Source organism: Amborella trichopoda, chromosome 8 (assembly GCF_054954075.1).
Source record: "Amborella trichopoda isolate Santa Cruz 75 chromosome 8, AtrichopodaSantaCruz75HAP2 v2.0, whole genome shotgun sequence".
NCBI classification, from domain to species: Eukaryota; Viridiplantae; Streptophyta; class Magnoliopsida; order Amborellales; family Amborellaceae; genus Amborella; species Amborella trichopoda.
In genome coordinates, this window is record NC_142343.1 from 41,049,087 (window position 1) to 41,069,046 (window position 19,960).

The 19,960-nt window shown below is 37.6% G+C and overlaps 1 protein-coding gene and 1 long non-coding RNA gene across 3 annotated transcripts; one reads left to right on the top strand and one right to left on the bottom strand.

The window, feature by feature from the left end:
* The first annotated feature begins 2,360 nt into the window (after nt 1-2,360).
* On the top strand, nt 2,361-17,540 carry LOC18433557 (uncharacterized). 2 transcript variants are annotated; one of them, XM_088875002.1, is made up of 9 exons: nt 2,361-2,831; nt 8,209-8,391; nt 12,046-12,141; nt 12,361-12,543; nt 12,657-12,759; nt 12,875-13,060; nt 14,835-16,147; nt 16,386-16,819; nt 17,152-17,540. In XM_088875002.1, the coding sequence occupies exons 1-9, from the start codon at nt 2,616-2,618 to the stop codon at nt 17,207-17,209; spliced, it is 2,772 nt and encodes a 923-aa protein (XP_088731128.1). In that variant the 5' UTR covers nt 2,361-2,615; the 3' UTR covers nt 17,210-17,540. The 2 variants fall into 2 exon arrangements, with proteins under 2 accessions (XP_088731128.1, XP_006843704.2); XM_006843641.4 differs by having other exon boundaries at nt 12,049-12,141.
* Nucleotides 10,711-16,803, bottom strand: LOC148781106 (uncharacterized). The gene is made up of 2 exons (XR_016061731.1): nt 16,303-16,803; nt 10,711-11,275 (listed from the first exon to the last, which is right to left on the bottom strand). It is a non-coding gene; the product is annotated as an uncharacterized LOC148781106 (long non-coding RNA).
* Nucleotides 17,541-19,960: the final 2,420 nt, after the last annotated feature.

The following is a 19,960-nucleotide window of genomic DNA, read 5'->3' on the forward strand; positions in this document are numbered from 1 at the left end:
TTATTTTCTATAATAAGGTTAAGCTCAAATTGGGGAGTTGATACGTCTCACCATCTCACATTTATAAAAAAATACCAAAAAAATATTTTAAAAGAAACACCATGATAAAAGACAAGCTTATATTTTAAAAAATTGTAGGGGTATTTGGTCATTTTCACTTTAAATTGATTATTTTTAAAAATATTTTTATATAAGTGTGTTATGGTGAAGTATGCATACACAAATCTTAAGCTTAATGAGATATATAGAAAAAAATAAAAATAAAATACAATACAATAAAAAAGTGGACTTACCCAAAAAAAAAAAAAAAAAAAAACCATAAAAATGGGTTTAAGTGATATACAAAGCTACTATTACATTTTCTATTGATTTCACTTTGTTTTTGACATTAAAACTTATCATTTCATTAAGCAATCACCAATTACATAAACAATACTACTTTGAAAAATAACAAATATATGTCCTATCATCTACATCAATATCATATTGTCTAATTACTCCACAAAATCCAACCTAGGAGTGCTTTTAGGGCTCCAAATTTTGAATTATGAAACTCTTAAATCTATAATTTATAGACCTATCTCGGAAAAAAAGAAATATCCGCAGTCTTCTTTAATTTATTTATAACCAGATTCTCAATTTTTTTTCTTCTGAATGATAAAACTGCATTCTTCTTTAATATTTGAACAACAAGATTCTAGATAAAATAAAATAAAATATCTGGATTATAAAATTTCTGCATTCTACTTTAATCTATTTGCAGCCAAAATTTGGATCATTGCACCAGTCCACATGAAGAAAGAAGTACAAATGATGATTTTTTATGTTTACAGGAAGGTAAACCCAACGGCTACGTGCACTTAACTCAGCCAGGACAGAGATATAGAGAGAGAAAAAATTAAATATAGGTTTTCTCTCTTGTAAATTAAGAGAGAGAAGAGAGAGAAGAGAGAGAGAGAGTAAATACAGATTTTATTTCCTTGTGTACCCGGAGTTCCTTTTCACCAGATGCAATGAACACGTTTAATCCAATTAATGATGCAAGAGGAGAGAGAGAGAGAGAGAGGCCAAAGTTTGCATGTAGAGCGAATGGCCATTTGTACATGAACCATTTTAATTCATTTCGAGTGATGCTAGAATATACCTCAAGACCGAGTACGCGTGTGAGCGAAATATTGACCTAGAGAGAGAGAATTAGTTTAGAGAGAGAGAGTGAGGAGAGAGAAAACTGGTTGATTCGAAAATAGGCATTTTTACGAGAGACATTTCACATTGGGTGTGGTTTGTATAAAGCTGAGCTCTAAACAATCAAAGTTATGCATTCAAATAAGGTCGAAAGATATTGTTTTAGTATAAATATTTTTTTTTTAATAATAGCTTGAAATTTTTTTTTTTTTTAAATTATAAAATTCAAAGATTAAAAAATAACATGAATTGAATAGATTTATGAGCACTTAAACATATTGAAAATTAACTGTCTTGATAATACGTTACAATATACATTATTTTCGAGACTTGAAACCTATTATTTTTTATCGCAATACATCTTAAACTCGAGATGGTGGAGCGAGAAACCCTAAAATTGGTTGATTGAGAGAGAGAGAGGGAGGAGGGAGAGAGAGAAAACCCAAACATTGGTTTATTTGAAGATTGGCATTCTTACTGGATATTTGAAGGGTAAAAATAAGAAAATGCATGTCTAATATAGTTGGAAAGAGAGGTATCCTCGAAATTGGTTTAGAGAGAGAGAGAGATCCCTCAAAATTGGTTTAGAGAGAGGGGAAATCCAAAAATTGATTGTGTAGATTTGAGAGGGAGAGAGTCCCTAAAAAATGGTTTAGAGAGGGAGAGAGAGAGGAGAGAGTCCCTAAAAAATGGTTTAGAGAGAGAGAGAGAGAGAGAGAGGAGAGAGGGAAAACAAAAAAATTGATTATATGGCATTTTAAACGGACTTTTGAAGGTTAAAAATGAGGCAACGCGCGTCTTTTGTACTTAAGAGGGGTACGGTAAAATAGAGAGCAGTGAAGTGAAGAGAGAGAAAAAGGGGGACAGGTAAGGAAGAGAGAGAAAGTCGAAATAAGACGTTGAATGGTCAGATTGGGGCTTCCCAGTGGCCGAGTTGGTGGGGCATGTGTGCCTTTCAGATGAGAACGGACATTTCTTAGAGAGAGAGAGAGAGAGAGAGTAGCAAAGTTAATCCTGGTTTTTACTGCGTCCCCGGATTCTCCATTGAGAAAGAGAAATAAGAGAGAGAGTGGGTTTTATTGATAGAGAGAGAGAGAGAGGAGAGAGATTGGGTTTCTTTTGAAACATTGAATTGATTCTGCAGCTAAATTGGCGTCCCCCTTGTAAACTCTCTCAGAGCAGCCCCTAATTCAAGCAAACGCTCGGCACTTCTCTGAAATTTTTCAGAGTCCATTTGTCAATTACCCCATTAAATCCATTTCTGATATCTGCACCGAAAAACCCTAGAATATCTCTCCTCACTCTAAATTTGGATGACCCGCGTCGCAGACTTTCAGAAACGGCTCTATGTAAAGGGCTCAAATGGTTTGAGTCTCTGTAACTTCTGGTTCTTTGAGAATTGGGGCTTGTGGGTTTGAAGCTTGGGTTGCATGGGCGATCTTCAAGCTTGGGCAAAGCCTAATGGAGAGGGGGCTGGCCCTTTGAATCCTCATCCTCGAGCCATTGGGCCTGATCGTTGGAGAAGAGCAGAGGATAGGACATGTGAAATTATCAGCAAGATTCAGCCCACCATTGTTTCCGAACAGAGAAGAAAGGCGGTGGTTGATTATGTGCACAGATTGATCCATGGTTATCTTGGTAGTGTGGTATGAATTTCTCTCTCTAAGAATCTCTCTCTTCTCTCTCTTTGTAAGTTTGTATTGATGTGCCTATTCAGCTGGCAATGGTTTCTCTCTCTCTCAAACGGTGTTGATACCTAAGACTCCAATAAAGCCCGTAGCTTTGTTCCATATAGTATTAACCAAAACTCTTTCTCATCTCTCTCTCTCTCTTATGAATTCTTGGTTGATGGTTTGATCGAAACGGTTTTTGATTTTTCCTAATTTTCCTGCTATTTTTTGTCTCTCTTTTTTCTCTGTGTTCTACTTTGGTTTGTTTTTCCTTCTTAATTTTAATGGGCTTAGTTGTTCTTAATGCTTCTCATAATTTTCTTTATTTAAAACATTTTTTTTTTTTTTCGTTTAAGTTTTGGATGATGGGGTTATTAGCGCTGCTGTACTTTTTTACTGTTATCATTATTTTTTCATTGACATGTCTCATCATCATTATTCATCTTTTTTCTTCTTCTGTGATTTGTTTAAAATGCATTTCCCTATCAAAGTTTTACATTTCCTTTTATCTTTTTTACTACTATTTCTTTATCTCTTATTAGTCCTCAATTTTTTTTATTTTTTTTGAACCTTGATGCACTTAATTGATGTATGATTGTTCTGCATTTGTTCATCAATGCATTAAAAATGGGGCAGCAATGGCAGTTTCCCATTACACTTTTCCGCTATACATTCTTGAACTCGGTTTTGTATGATAGTGATCTTTGAGCTTGTTGATTATCTCTGTCAATTTGTTTCTCTTTATCTTTTTGCTTTTTTCTTTCTTCTTTTTTGTTAGCCGATGATTTCGATACCGAGGAGGCTGAACAAGTCGCCACTTCTTTCTGTTTCTTTGTTTCATGTTCTATAATATTAGTTGTTATTGATATTTTACTATCTATTATTTTATACAACTATTAATCCACTGATCCTTGAAAAATATTCCCACTTTTTCAAGTGTTTTGAGTTGTAGCACAGTGGAACCTGTGTATTACTTGTTCGGTTGCTTGGCATAAACTATGACAGTGCTTGTTGTAGCTGTGCTGAACAAAGTGCCAGAATGTGATGCAGCATATCTTTAAGATGACCTCCGACTATGGATCTATATTAAGGGTCTATGTAAACTCTATATTTCAATGCATGCAATCTATTGGGTCCTTGGCTGAGCTGCATGGGCAAGATCTGATGCACTTTTATTTCAATAATCTTACTATCTATTATTTTATACAACTATTGATCCACTGATCCTTGCAACATATTCCCACTTCTTCAAGTGTTTCGAGTTGTGGCACAGTGGAACCTGTATATTACTTGATCGGTTGCTCAGCATAAACTATGACGGTGCTTGTTGTAGCTGTGCTGAACAAAGTGCCAGAATGTGATGCAGCATATCTTTAAGATGGCTTCCTACTATGGAGCTATATTAAAGGGCTGTGTGAACTCTATATTTCAATGCATGCAATCTATTGGGTCATTGGCTAAGCTGCATGGGCAAGATCTGATGCACTTTTATAAAGGTCCTTCGTTTTTTCTTTTTGGGTCAAATTTTTGATCTCACAATGTTCTAGAAGCACACACAGGTGTAAAAATACAATGCAATATCGTAGTAACAGGCATTAATGGTATCTGATGTGTTTTTTTTTTATCTATCAGATGAGAGAGGGATCGTGCCTCTGTCTTTTGTGATGATTCAATTGTGAAGTGGTGCACTGCTATCTTCTAGTTTTTGTATCAGATTGGCATTTAAAAATATGGGGTATGCTATCGTTGCATTGGTGTTTGATAAATCGGAGCTGTCTGTGTCTTCATAGAATCTGATAATAGTCTACATTACCACGTCACTGTCCTATTTAGAATCAAGCAATTTTAGAGGTAAACATAACTATCTTTTTAATATACAAATACAAAGTACCTTCTCATCTTGATGGGGATTGTATATAGGGAAAAGTTTATATAGAGCCGAGGTTCTAAACAATCAAATTTGAGCCTATCTCAAAAATTTCACTAGAAGATGTTGTTTTGATGCCCAAATATATTCAAATTGATCATCTCGACATCAAGATGCATGGACATGAGAAAAAATAGATTTCAAGTTTTGGAAATAGTGCATTTTATAACGCATTTTTGGATGGTCAATTTTCAAGTTTTCATACATCTGTCAACTTATACTATTTTTTAAGCTTTAAACTTTATAAATAAATATAAAAATATATTTTAAGGCTATCACAAAGATTTTCCGTATTAAAACCACATTTCTCGACAATATTTGAAGGTAGGCTCTAATTTGATTGTTTAGAGCCTAGGCTCCATACAAACCGCACCTTTGTATAGATCCTGCTTGTCAATGATCTCTGTTCTGTTAATCTCTATTCTATAACCTTCATAACCTTCGATACGTCACCCTTATAGAATTTTGGGAATGCTATGATTTTTTCTTTACAAATGTAAGTTTTATAGTAATGAAAATTGAGGAGGAGACAATGAAGCCAAGGGAGAGTATACCAAAGTACTGTAAAATAAGTGAATGCTACAGGTTCAAAGACAAGGACGCACACAATAAGATTTAGGTAGGATCACTACAGGATTTTTAAAACTGATGGTGCTTAAAGCTTTGAATATGCATGTGGATCATTTTAGCTCTTACACCATTTAAAGTCAATATGAGAAAATTTTGTCTTTTTGAATTTATTTTTATGCTTTCGATCAATGGGTTCTTATTGTTATCCACTTTCTGGCTTAGAATCTCCCCCTATGGCTCATTGAAAACACTTGTCACCAGAGCCCATGTTCCCATGCTAGCTAAAAATACGCCTGGTTTCCTTTCCTGGTTATTTGAAATTGAGTCCTTATGTGACTACAGAGAGCATTAGTTAATTATTGAACCCTACTAGCATTCTATGATGAAATCATCCTTGCCTTCCGACAATGAATATCCACTCTCCAGACAGCAGGGTGGAGAGAGAGAGAGAGAGAGAGAGAGAGAGAGAGAGAGAGTTTATGAAATCTGTGTTCGTGCATGTGTCCAACAGTTTGCTAGCACATTCCCATCTTTCCGATGTTAACAATGTATGTTTGGGAGTTTGTCATTCGCTCAAGTTCCATTAATCAAGCATGGCTTGACTTTCCCTTTGATGGATTCAACTAGTCTTTGAGCAGGTTACATAAAATAGAAGAAAATTTTGGGAGGATGCACCTCTCTGACTAACAGACTGAGAGCCTGAGGTTTGAGGAGCATCTGCTAAACCTTGGGCCATGGTGCTCACTGATACCCTAGCTCCGGGCTCCCAAAAGGCTGTATCTTCCGTGATGCCAATTTGCTTCATATCCTGTTTCTTTGAAAGGTCTTAAGTAGTGTATTGTTTCAACATAATGTTTGATTTGTTTTGAAATCATTCATCATGTGGTTTGCGGAAGTTCTTCCAAGTTTTTTCAAACTTAGATTTGGGCTACTTTTTGACCTTTTATGATGATATAAGTGTGATGTTTTTTTTTTTATAATGTTATAAGTGTGATGTTTTTTTTTAATAGAATAATGATATAAGTGTGATGTTTGTACAATTAAGCATGTCAAACTGAAATTTGCGACGTATTTAGAGTGCAAATTTAATTGGTTGTAGAAAGAACTTAGTATGCATTGGATGAGGTTAACATTCTAAAAAAAAACTCATTGTGCATTGGATGGCTTGTACACTGACGGTAGGTTTGGCAATGGGCAGGGCAGCACGGCCCGGTTGATCCGGCCTGAAAAAACTAGGGTGGGCCACAAAATGTGGCAAGGGCCACGACAGAACCGGCCTTTTTTTCCCTTATCTTTTTTTCTTTAGGTCTTTTGGCCCCGGCCAGGGCCAGGCTGGCTTGGCTTAGGCCAGCCCATTGCTAGGCTTAACCGACGGTCAGCTTAAAGTACATTGAAAAAATTAGTTAGTTGGATAAAATGGGCTAATATGATGAGCTATTTTAAGATTCGGGCCATTGGTATGAATCTTACCATTTGTGATTTGTTATGTTTTTCCTTTCTTCCACCCAAGTGGTTAGAACTTACACGATAATAAATTCTTCTGTTTTTTTTTTTTTGCTTGGTTGTTTACATGGGAATTTCTTTTAGTTGAAGATTAATCAATTGTGACACACGCACACACACATGTGATCATCTACTATACGGCCATTTGCATTTTAAACAAGAATGTCACAATCTGCTTTAGCTGTCAGATGTGAAATCTTTAGGGTGTGTAACAAATTTCGAGAAAATCTTGTTAGACATCAAGCCTGGACAATGATACACCCTTAGCCGCCCCATTTCACATCTAACTGCTGAGGATGATTGTGACCTCCTTTTACCGAAGGTAAATGGTCTTAGTGTTAGTGTTACTCTTGTTTGTGTGTGCGCTCATGCGTGTGAGTGTGTCTATACACACAATAGGGGATTGATTTCATGCCACTTTTTGATTATATTATAATGAAACTGCTCTTTTAAAGAACCATTTTCGTAGCAATTGTATGACCCCAAATTTTGGAGACACATTCTCTTCATTCCAATCATCAATCCCAAAAGGAAAAAAGAAAAGAAAGGAATTTCGAATTTGTACCCTAGAAAAGAACAAAATGAGTCTTCCTCCAACAAAGGGTCCTGACCATCCATTCCGCAGAGGTTGGGATCCAAACCTTTAAAAATTTAATATCAATTTGTTGTTTTTTTCTTTTCAAATGTTTCTCATCTTATGATTGTAAGGCCAACTACAAAATTTGAGATAAAAAATATTTTTTAAACCCTAGATATAATCATCCCATGAAATGGAGGACCTATATTCGATGGATTAAAAATCACTTTCCAGGATACATTTTCATTTTTTTTTTTTTTTTTTTTTTTTTTTTGAGATTGCTCATTTGACTGAAAAGTATATGTTTAAAATTTGGGGTCACACAATTGCGCCTACATGGTTTTTGAAGGTGTGTTTCATTATATTACTATAAAACTGTTGCATGAAATCACTACTCATATATTTATGGAAAAGTATACAATGAGACCACTTACCTTTTGTACAAGGTGGTCACTATTAATCTTGACCATTGGATTTGAAATTGGGTGGCTGCATTTATTCCATTCACCAAGCTCAAAGTTCAAAGGAAATTTTCTCGTACTTTGTGTCACATTCAAGCTATCAAATTTCACATCGGGTGGTTATAAGGAATTGTGACCTCTTTGTACAATAGATAAATGGTCTCATTGTATACAATCTCTCTCTCTCTCTCGCTCTCTCTCCCTCTCTCTCTCTCTCTATATGTATATATATCCTTTGGGGAAATATTTAGTGAGGTAGTGAGGTCTTCTTTAAAGACAAGCAACATGGAATTCTCTTTGTGGATTTTTTTTCAGGTGTTCCCATTTGGTTCTGTGCCATTGAAGACTTATCTCCCTGATGGAGACATCGATTTGACTGCATTTAGCAACTTCCAAAATGATACTTTGGCAAATGATGTTCGTTCTGTACTCGAAGGAGAAGAACAAAACAAGGTTGCTGAGTTTGAAGTTAAAGATGTCCAATACATTCACGCAGAGGTCTTTCTTTTCCTATTCTGTTTTGTTTTGTTGGGATTGATATCCTATCAAATTTCATTTGTCAAAGATGTTCAATATATTCGTGCAAATTTCATTCATCTTAAAGAGCGATCCTCTAGTTTGATTGCAGTTAATGGTGTTATGTACATATTTTTCTTTTGGGGGTAGGTACTCTTTCTACTGCTTTATAGGGACAAACTTTTTCATTCTTCACTGCTTTCATCTGCTAGATTCTGAAGTTTTATTTTGTGATTGTGCTTACAATGAAAAATGTGTGTTCAATCTTAGCCCACGATCTTGTAGTCAACAAGTGCATTGATGCCCAAGCTAAGCACCTATATATGCAGACATACTTATTTGATATCGACGCAAACTCCATCTTTCTTTCTTTCGCTACAATAGTGTCACACTTTTCAAAAGGAAAATACATATGGTTGGTAAATCAGGGAAATTATGTATATAAATTGGACTGGGACTGCCATATGGCTAAGTGCCCTTAATGATGCAAAATGATAAATGATTGGAAATTAAGCTGATGCCCATGCCCTATTGTTTTATCTTGGACAACACAAAATGATAGTTGTTAATGTGAGGGAGAACATGAATGCCATCAGCTTTTTTACTTGGAGGTTTCATGTGAATTACATTGTAATCAATTGTGATCATTGTCTCCCATCTTGTCAAACATCTGCAACTCGCCATCCTCCTCTAGTCATTCAATCTATCTCATTGAAGGTCTCTAAAGAAAAAGTTGTGCTTTGCGATCCATTAAGTAGATGCAAGGAGTTCTATGTAGAATTAGCTTGGCCACAGATGCTTCAACGGAAGCTTCTGATTGCTGCAGATATAAGGTCCCCTCACTAAAGGTCCTGAATGGTGAATGGAACTAAATTGTTTCTGATGATTTTTAAATTTAAAATGGATAGATAGGATTTTGGAAATAATATATTACTCTAGCACTTTCTAGTGGCCTACATTTTACTTACGAAGAAAGGAAGATAATAATTGATATGAGGATTTGATACTCTAGTCATACTTGTGCATGATGGGCAAAGGTGCCTCACAACTACTTGGACTTAAATCTATGCGTTATTTCCTTGGAGAACCCTATCGTTGCAGACTAGTAGATTACTTAGAGATTGTCTTGGAAGAGTGTTTGTGTCTTTGTTGGCTGATGGTATATATCTATGACTCCATGAGGTAGAAGTAAGAGCCTTTTGATGGTTGAAGGGTTTCCTTCTGATTCTTCTTGGAGCCAGAATTACAAGTTTTAATTGAGATCTGAGTGCTCTTGGATAATCACTAACATCATGGAAGAGGTCAGGTGCTTTGGCCATCGCGTTTGCTCTCTGTACAGTGGAGAGTTTGGATCATAACTGTAACTATGGGGATTTGGGATGTTTGAGACTTATGAGTGCAGGTGCTTTGCAAGGGTGTTCGAGATCAGAGAATCTCAATGGCCAGACAGCAATCTTGAGCTTTAACTAAAAGAACATTGCCTTCTCCTTGAGAGCCTTGTTGAGTTCCTACTCTAGGTCACTTCCCTTGAGCCTGGTTTCACAAGATCAATTTTGATGACCATTGAGCGTTGTGCTGAGCAAGATGAGTGGTGTTCTTGGAGACAGGGACTACAGTTGTGTCCTATTCCACTGTCCATTTTGGAATTTCGGATTTGTTAGTAGCTGAGGCCATGGCTCTCCTGATTGGTTTGAAGTTGTTATGTAAGTGACCCCTATGATTGTTGAAGGGACAACATTAGTGCCACTATATGGTTGGGGAAGGAATCACTGGAAACATGGAAGTTGGTGATGATACCGATCAGTTTTTTTACTTTTATGCAAGAAGATTATTTCCTTCCACCATGTTTCAAGAGGCTAATTCATTGGCCTTGTGCTTGCTTGGAGTGCATTGTGATCTTACCTTTGTACCAAGTGGCACCCCTTGAGATATCCTTTGCTGTACCGTATTTACTTTTCTTGTCCTTGTACCATTACTTTTAATTGTTTTAATGCTATTGACTGAGGGTAAAAGATATGGAAAAGGTCCTCATGTAGCTCATGTTGACCTTTTTGCTTTCTCTTCTGTGTTAGATAAGAGAATGGGGATGTGGAATTCTTGGCATAGTAAGAGTTAAAAATGCATTCATATCAACTGGGGGCACTTTTTGATTTATTTTATGAACGTATCCATCTCAGATGAAACTAACATGGAAACAGGAAGTCAAAATCTGCTTATTATTAGAGCATATTCTTACCCTGTTCCCATGCATATCTAATGCATTTTAACATATATCATGAATGAGATATTGAACTAACCAACTTGAAAAATGAAAGCTTTCATTATAATTTAAATATTTTCATGCAACTATTTTGTAGCTAGAAATATGTTGTAGAAGCCTCTTTGGCCATGTGGTTAGGTAGTCCGTGCAAAGCAGACTTATTCATGATGGAGGCAAAACCTTTTTTTTTGGAAAAATGGGCCCGTCGTGGATCAATTCTGCTTCCTGCATGAAGTTGTTGGAGTACTGTTCTTATTTGTGCAGTATCACACCTCATAAGGGGCTCACATGTAAGTCCATCTTGTCAGCAGCTTTTACGGCACCCAAATACACCTTATTCTAGGGCATGGCATCCAGCCAGGCCTTGTTTGCATGATGCCCCAAAAGATGTTGGTGTTGCCTTTTGGGTGAGGGACCATTTCTGGTTCAGGTGGTCCCTTCACTTGCCTCTTTAGAAACCTCAGGTAACGGTTGGCACACTCACAAATGGCTGCTTTTTTCCAAGTCAAATGAAAACTGGAATTTCCAGTTATCTGCCAACTTGTAAAACAGTGTATTTTGTGGGTGTGTTGACCATTGCTTGACCAGAAGATGTAACTCGCATCTCTTCAAATTATGTGCAAATGAAAATGCATGTCAGCCTTGGATAAAAAATGAAAATGCATGTCAGGACCCGAAACATTAGAGGGTTCCCCATTTCACACACACATTCACAAAACCTCCAACACTGGAAGATTGAACTTGGAAGGAATTTTTTTGCATCAAGGATTCCAGCTATCCTTTTTTCCATAATTACTTGTCATCTCTGCGTCAGTTAAAGAGGCTGGAATCCCTGACTTTCTTAGAGCTTCACTTTGGACTAGGGGCTGAACCTATCATTCTCTTTGGCCAAGGCAAAAAGGATCTGACAGCTGTGGAATTTTGGTCATCGCTAGCTCTCTTTAGTACATTTTTCTGGTTATTTATACATCTATTTCAGATGCCTTCTCCTTGGATCACTGTTTGCTTCAGCTCTTCCACAAATTATATTTGGGACCATTTCATTTTCTATGAATGTAGGTAGTCCCAATTGAGAAGCATGTATATTTACATTCTAATGTTTGCTTAACTATCTAATGATTATTTTGGGATGATGACCCAATTTTGAAAAATACTATAAAATTGAGAAAAACATGTATTTAGGAACCAAACTTGCGTAGTGGTTTGGAGCCTTTTACAACAGCATATATATTTGTGTCAAATCTTATTCTCTTACCAGTGGATGTGTAAATTTAATATAATCAAAGCAGTTTGTGCAATCTCTTGAGCTTATGATTTTTAGGGTTTTATAAAATCTCATATTTTGTTTGTTTATTGTGGATGACTGTTTTCTCTAGCAGGTCAAACTTGTAAAATGCCTTGTTCAAAATATTGTGGTTGATATCTCTTTCAACCAGTTAGGAGGGCTCTGTACGCTCTGCTTCCTAGAACAGGTCAGCTTCCCAGGGTATTAATACCTTGGATTGCATCTAATCTTCAGTTGATTATATTTCCTGTACATCTATCAATAAAATCAGCTCTGGTAACAAAAAATGAACTATCTATCCATTTGTACTTCCACATTCATGCATTGACACATGTATATACATGTTCATACACACAGGCTTTTTCCTTTTTGAATTATTATACATCTTTTTTGGCTATTTTATCAGGTTGATCGTATGATAGGGAAAGATCATTTGTTCAAGCGCAGTATTATACTGATCAAGGCGTGGTGCTATTATGAGAGCCGCATTCTTGGTGCTCATCATGGTCTTATATCTACATATGCGTTGGAGACATTGGTCTTGTATATTTTTCATCTGTTCCATTCAACTTTCAATGGTCCTCTGGAGGTGAGTTTTTGTTCAGAAGCAGCATCAAAAATGCAAAATTATATATATTAAGTTTCACACTGAAAACTCTAGCTTAAGATTATGTTCATCTTATCTGAGCTATTTTATACCAGGTTCTCTACAGGTTTTTGGACTATTTTAGCAAATTTGATTGGGACAGTTATTGTATCAGTTTAAATGGCCCAGTATCTATATCTTCGTTTCCAGAACTAACAGGTGGGGGCATCAATTTGTATCTCCTTAGTTATATTTTGCTGTGCTATGAGTTTGGTTGTTTCTTCTTTTTTCTAACTAGGTTTTGTTTGGTGGACATTGTTATTTGTTTTTACAGTTGAAACACCAGAAAATGATGGGGGTGAGTTGCTACTCAGCAAGGAATTCCTTAAAGATTGTGTGGACTCATACTCGGTTCCATCAAAGGTGTCTGAGGGGACACCCCGCTCGTTCCCTTTGAAGCATCTAAATATAATTGATCCATTGAAAGAGAATAACAACCTCGGACGGAGTGTTAGTAAAGGTAAAGCATCACGTTTTAATTTTGTTTTAACTTTCTCTTCATTGGTCATGCTTTCAGGAAACCAATTCTATAATCATGGGCTATGGAAAAACCATAATTCATTAGGTCATCACTGTCCAGTTAGATGATGGATGGTGATGGACTACAATAACATTGGCCATGTTTTGAGGAAAGATTTTATAATCATGGCTTCATCTAATTCATGGCTATAAATATCTTTTTATTGGCCATGTTTCCAGTAATGTGTATTTGAATTGAGAAGATACAGTATAATCCAATGGACTATGTAAAACTCACTGGGCATCTTTGCTTGTTAGAAGAGGCAGAGGCAGCTTTTGAACCCACCTCTTCCACCAACTTTGGAAGCCGCAGTTTCCATGAGGTAGCATGGAAGCCGCGGCTACCAAATTTAAGCATAACTGTATGCTGTTTTGAAAGCCACAGCTTCCAAATCAGCATAGCACTTCCTGTTTATCAAACACAGTTAGGACTACAGTACTGGAAGCCGCTGCTTCCAATTCTCAAGCACACCCATAATCAATTGGCTTTTTCTGTAGGGCTGTAACAGTGCAGGACACCTGAACATGACATATGTATTGCCTAACCTTATCAACCATCAATGTTTCCCTAGAATGACGTTTGAAAGTTTCACTGCTCATTTCGTTCTCCATTGTCAAATAAGACCTGACCTTCACTTCCTATCCAGAAGAAATGACTCAACCCTCACCTCTCCGAACTCTTCCTTACATGAATCCTTGAAATAAAGCTCTCTTACTTTGTTCCTCTAGTAGTAAACTCTTTCATTAATTATTTGGTGCCACTTATCCAGAAATGACCTTTTTTTTTCTGAGGAAGTTAACAGTCCAGAAATTAACTTTCTAGTCTCCTTATTCCCCACCTTCCAACATGTGTTGATCTACAAGGCTCTTCCAGCTTAACCATGTCGACCATAAAGGTTGATCCTTCACTCCAAAGATTTTCTCTTTTTGATCAACATTACCATTATGGCATGGGCACCTGGAAAGGAGATGTAGCATTTGGGAGTGCTTTTCAAGGTTCTCTTGATGGAATTTGCCTTTTCATGGACCTAACTTCTTCCTTGAGCTCTCCAATGGAGACATTAGCCTTTCCATGGAGTTAACTTCTTCCTTGAGCTCTGCAATGGAAAGACATTAGCCTTTTCATGGAGCTAACTTCTTCCTAGAGCTCTCCTATATAATGACATTAGCCTTTCCATGGAGTCAAATTCTTCTTTAACCTCTTCTAAAGCTGGTACTGGAAGGACTCTTAGCGAAGTATTGATTTACTTTGACTACCAATCTATGAAAAATCAACATCCATCGAATTTGGTCATTATTGGATCTATTTGGTTTGCTTTGACTTCTTAGAAGAGTAACATTGCTCGATTCTTACGGGTCGAACATGCCGAAAATTATCGATCCCAGTTTCCATTATACATACTTTTCTGACTCCAAAAGTCTTGGTTTACCCACTTTAGTGCCGTCTCACATTTCTTTTGATAAATTTTCCTTATTCTACTTGGGTGACCCACTGTTGTGTCCTGTTATTGTAGTTTCCTTTCTCTCACTCTCTCTCTTTCTCCCTCTCCCTCCCTCGCTTTCTATCCCTCTCTCTCTCTCTATCTCTCTTCATCACCATCCATTTCATTGGAACCCAATGGACAATGGTTTTCCATAACCTATTGGATTATAGATAATACACTTCTTTTAATGGAAAACTTACACCATTTTTTTTGCACTACTGTTCTTTGCAGGTAATTTCTACAGGATACGCAGTGCATTCACATATGGGGCCCGAAAACTGGGCCGAATACTCCTGTTATCTGAAGAAACCATCCCTGACGAACTCCACAAGTTTTTCACCAACACTTTGGATAGACATGGAAGTGGGCAAAGACCCGATGTGCAAGAACTCATCTTCTCTCCTGAGGGTCTGCCATTAACTCCTGATATAGAGCAATACAATGAGGATGACCGATATTCAGGAGTATCCTTATATCACTCCTCCCTAAATTTAGAAGCTGGGTATTACTCTCTTCAATTCGATTCCTCTCTCTCAGTTGAATCTAGTGGTGTAGAACAACGTGCTGAATCTCTCGGTGGGTTATGTGGCAAGCTGGGTAAAACCAAGATTTCGGAGCCAGAGAAGGCTCGCATATTAGAAAATGGGGACGATAATCTTGGGCATGCTAGACCCAAAAAAATTGAGAGGTGCTACTCCTCTACAGCTTTGGAAATAGAGAGAGTTTCAGGAAGTCGGTTGGCCGGGGATGCCACAGACCTGGCTAGTCCCAGGCGAAAGACTAATGAAACGGGTACTCCATCGCCACTAGAGCGGACCCACCATGCTCCTCACCTCTACTTTACTCGTTCTCTCTCTGAGAATGGGAAACTTTCTTGTGGGGACCCTGATAGGCCATGGTCTAACAGTTCTCATGTCACTGATATTAAAGCACCTGTTAGCCAACGGTCCTTTGAGGAAGCACCACAATCAAGTTCAGAGGAGGGTGGGCCTGTCAAAAGCAAACCCAAGAGTTGGCTCCAAGCACTTGGTAGCATCCATGCTTTTTCTCCTTCCAGTTCTGGGGCTTATCAAGTGGAAAACACTGCTTCCTCTACCTTAAACCATTCTCTGGTGGCACCTAGCGACACTGTGAAGTATTCAGATCCTAGGGCTATCTCCGGTGCTTGTTATACGGAGAGGGTTGTTAGTGGAAGCTCTGACTCTTTGGACTCTTTGTGTGATTTAGCTGGGGACTTAGATGCTCACACGAAGAGCCTTTTGTATGGTCGATGCTGCCACGATTCGGCTATGTATGGGCCTGTGCTTCCTTTTCCCCCTACTGGTTCATATGGGCGAGGTAAAAACACTTGGGATAGTTTCCATCGACCAACACATGGGAAACGAGGGGTAATCCCTTACATGAATACTAATGGGGTTGTTGCTGGTTCGATGTTCTCTCCTGCTGCCTCTTCTTACTACCCAGTCAACTCGGCTGTGTTACCAAGTGCATTTGGTAGTGAAGAAACAAAGTCGAGAGGGATAGGAACTTATTTTCCCAATGTGGTAAGTTATATTTTTTTGCATTTTCTTCTATTTTATGCTTTTACAGAGAGAGAGAGAGAGAGAGAGAGAGAGAGAGAGAGAGAGAGACTTTAAAGAACTTCAAGAATTTATGTTTAAGTAGTATATACTTGAAGAGACAAGGGTAAGAGACGTACCTGTTATAGCTGATTTGGATTGAAATATTGGCTCGTTACATCTTGAATCATTTTCTTTCTTTTGATGCCTCTTCTCTCTGCAGAACCTTCGGATGTACAAGGAGAAACACCCACCAGGAAGGGGGAGAAACCAAGGCATGGGAGGAGCTAGTCATGGCAGGTCTCGCAACAGCAGTGTACGTGGGCCCATCCATGATGGGGGCCCAAATGGCCCCACCAACTTGGCCTGGGCCCCTCAAGGAGGAGCCCATGGGCATGAGGCCAGTGTGCCTGGACGGTCAATGGAAGGGGGGGGTCCACCCCTTCGTTCTATAGGGAGAGGCTATTTGAATGCCAATGTCCCGGCCTCGAGCGCATTGGAGAGGCTTGAGTTTGGGACTTTTGGAACTTCGCAGGTGGTTGGGGGTGAACAAGCAACAAGGACCCAGGACTCAAGCACTGGGTTCATACCTGGCTCTGGTCCGATGCTCCCAATTCCAGGGATGCAGAGGCCTGGAATGACTGCAAATAAGGAGAGGTAAGGGTCTTCATAATTCATGTTTTGTTTGTGAATGTGAGAGAGAGAGAGAGAGAGAGAGAGAGAGAGAGAGAGAGAGAGAGAGATGCCATAATTATTTATATGACCAAGAAAAATGTATGGCCATGAGTGTCACCACTGTCCCATCTATGGATGGAGGGCAACAGAGTATGATACCTGGAGGTGACCCGACCCAATAGGTCCCAGTCTCTCTCTCTCCATGACCATCCATCCATTGATTGGAAAATAAAAGATACATATGATCATGAAACACAACAGGCATTCACTTCAATTATTTTGATACCTGTAATTTGCATGTCTGGGGAATGCAGGGTTACGCCGCAGCCGTATCACATGAAAGATGAAGATTTTCCTCCCTTATCTGTTTGAACCCAGCATATCCTGTTTTTACACAGCCAGGAGAAGGTTATAGAGAGAGAGATGAGTTTTTAAGAAATAGTAAAGCAAAGAAAAGAACTTGGTGGTGCTAACCAATCAGATTTTTTAACTTCCGGCCGAAATTTAGAACTGTTAACAGAGTTTTAGTTTTTTGGTTTTGTAATTGTGGTGTTGCAGTAGCATTGTTGTACATTCTTTCCTTTTGATTGGGACGATTCATACATCATCCATGCATTTTACATGTTTCTCATACCAACCCATGTTTTGTGGATCATGGGGGCTGAATACATTACATATATATAAGATATATTTCAGAGCTCAATGAGTGTATTTACCTTGAAAGTCTTATTTGTTAGGCCCCTAATTGATCCCTGGTTTGTGCTAGTTTGGAACAGAGGCACGCTCCATCATGGCTTGTGGTTGTGAGTGTTCCCACTGCTGATGTGGTGCTGATTTTGAGAGAGAGAGAGAGAGAGAGAGAGAGAGAGAGGGAGAACCTGTGTGCAGGTCCAAACACACTTCCACAAAACATGCTCAAAATGATTGCCAGACATGGACTCAGGAGTCACGAGGCAGATTGGCCCCAGTCTAGGATGCTTCAATTGGTGGGTCAAGTACATGACTTTTAAAATATCTGCGGAGGTTAAGAAATATATAAAATATTAAAATATCTAGGAGTATGTAAAATAAATTTAATTCTACTGAATGATTTAGTGCGAGAGGGAGGGTACGAATTTATTATTTTTAAATAGTTTTTGATAAATTGAAGTTATTCGATTGAAGATTGTGAAGTTTAAAATTAGGAAAATAAAATATTCAGATATTTTCATGTTAAGTAAATTGATTTTAATACTAATATATTATTTGATTTTATATTTTAATAAATTATTTTTTTTAAAAAAACAAGGGATATTGATCTTCGAGTGAGCACAGGTGGAAAGTAAACTTGAGCTCTTTTTTATCTTTAAAGACCATTTATTTTTTATACAAGGAAGTTACATTTATTTTTAGCCATCAATTGTAAAATCAAATAACTGAGGGCATATATGCATAATGCTCAATAATTTTCTTTCAAACTTTATGTATTGTTCTTAGTGTCCAAATTTCAAATCTAATGGGCATATAACATTGTGGCGTTATTGTACCAAAAATAGATGGCCTCATGTTATACAATCCAGTGTTAAAATAGTCAATTTATCAATAAAAGAATTAGTATTTCAAAAATTTCATTTTTCAACTGAGCCAGCATTGGGCTAGGCTGCCTGGCCCAGCCCTACCTAGCCAAGATGCCTGGAGGCCCAGGCTACGAATGTTGGCCCAAGAGCTGGACCTAGGTTGGGTTGCCTTGACTCGATGGCTTGGCTGGGCTAAGCTTGGGCCATGTTCGGCCACAACCATGCCAAGGCCACATAGCCACTTGCCTAAGGCCTAGCCTAGACTAGGGACCCTTTGGCCAGGTGGTCCGGGCCTCTATGAACATGAGCCGGGCTTGAGCTGGCTGAGGCCAAGCCTGGCCTGGCCCGTTCTTCCCTAGGTTGGATACAAGTGATGATTGTTGTGTAAACATTGAATGCATGAATCGTTAAAAGGTTGGGATGCATGACGTATTATATCTTCTCGTGATAACTATAAGAATTATGGGAAAGTATAGAATGAGATAAATTATTTTTTTATATAAGGTGGTTACATTAATCTTGACCATTCGATGTAAAATTGAGTAGTTGCAATTATTCTATTGATCAAACTCAAATTTCAAATTTTTTTTTTTCGAACTTTGTGACACATTCGAGCTATCAAATTTCACATTAAATAGTTGTAAGGAATCGTGACCACTTTGTATCAAAGATTAATGGTCTCGTATATAAATCTAAAAATTATAATGAAAACTATAATAAAGTATGCGGTAATAAATAAAAATTAAAGTTTTGTGACCGAAATAGTCATTCTACTTTTTATAGATGATGATATAAGGCCAATATATGGTGGTTCTGCATAGCCAAATTGTAAACTTGAACCTGTAGGAGTGGTGGGGGGGAAAGCTTCAACAGTTTCAATTCACATCGCGGTCAATTTTTAAAAAACAAAATTGAAAAGAAATGAAAATTTTAATTTTCTAGATCGGATCGTCCACCAAATGGACGGTCCTGAGTACATAAGAGATTGTTTTGGATTTAGAGAAGAATAACGATAATTTGAAAGTTGATCAAACAAAACCCTTATTTTGGTTGTAAGACGACCTGAACAATAGGAGCCCCAAATATTTCCCACGTACAAACAATAACAAAATGCATATACTCCATTTTGTTTTTCCAGTTTTTCAAACTCTGGATCCGTCGTATGCATCATTCACCATAGATCCATGGTGGATCGTTGGATGGTGATCTAGATCGAGTCAAGAAAGTTTTGAATATGTAGTCTAAAAAATATTTTAAAATAAATAAAATAAAATTGAAATAGAACTTTATAGGATGGAGGTTTAGAGGAGACCTGAAAAAAATATTAGACAAGCTTTAAAACTTTAAAAAAGAAAAAAAATATATATAAAGGGTTTGAGGGGAAAGTAGACTGGGATGAGTACTATCTCAGAACCAATTCGGTCCTTACCGATTACCATTGAGATCAACGATCCAGATCGGAAATTGACGTGTTTTAAAAATTGGGCTTTTCTATAGGAGTAAGCAGAGATTTTAATATTGAGATTGCATTGAAGGTTCTAAAATCTCTGATCCAGATCAAGAATTG

What these genes read in the sequence shown, in the direction of transcription:
- LOC18433557 (XM_088875002.1), top strand. Translation starts at nt 2,616, where the DNA reads ATGGGCGATCTTCAAGCTTGGGCAAAGCCTAATGGAGAGGGGGCTGGC. An exon ending in CGGACGGAGTGTTAGTAAAG is followed by an intron (nt 13,061 to 14,834) that starts GTAAAGCATCAC and finishes TGTTCTTTGCAG; the next exon opens with GTAATTTCTACAGGATACGC. An exon ending in ATGACTGCAAATAAGGAGAG is followed by an intron (nt 16,820 to 17,151) that starts GTAAGGGTCTTC and finishes TGGGGAATGCAG; the next exon opens with GGTTACGCCGCAGCCGTATC.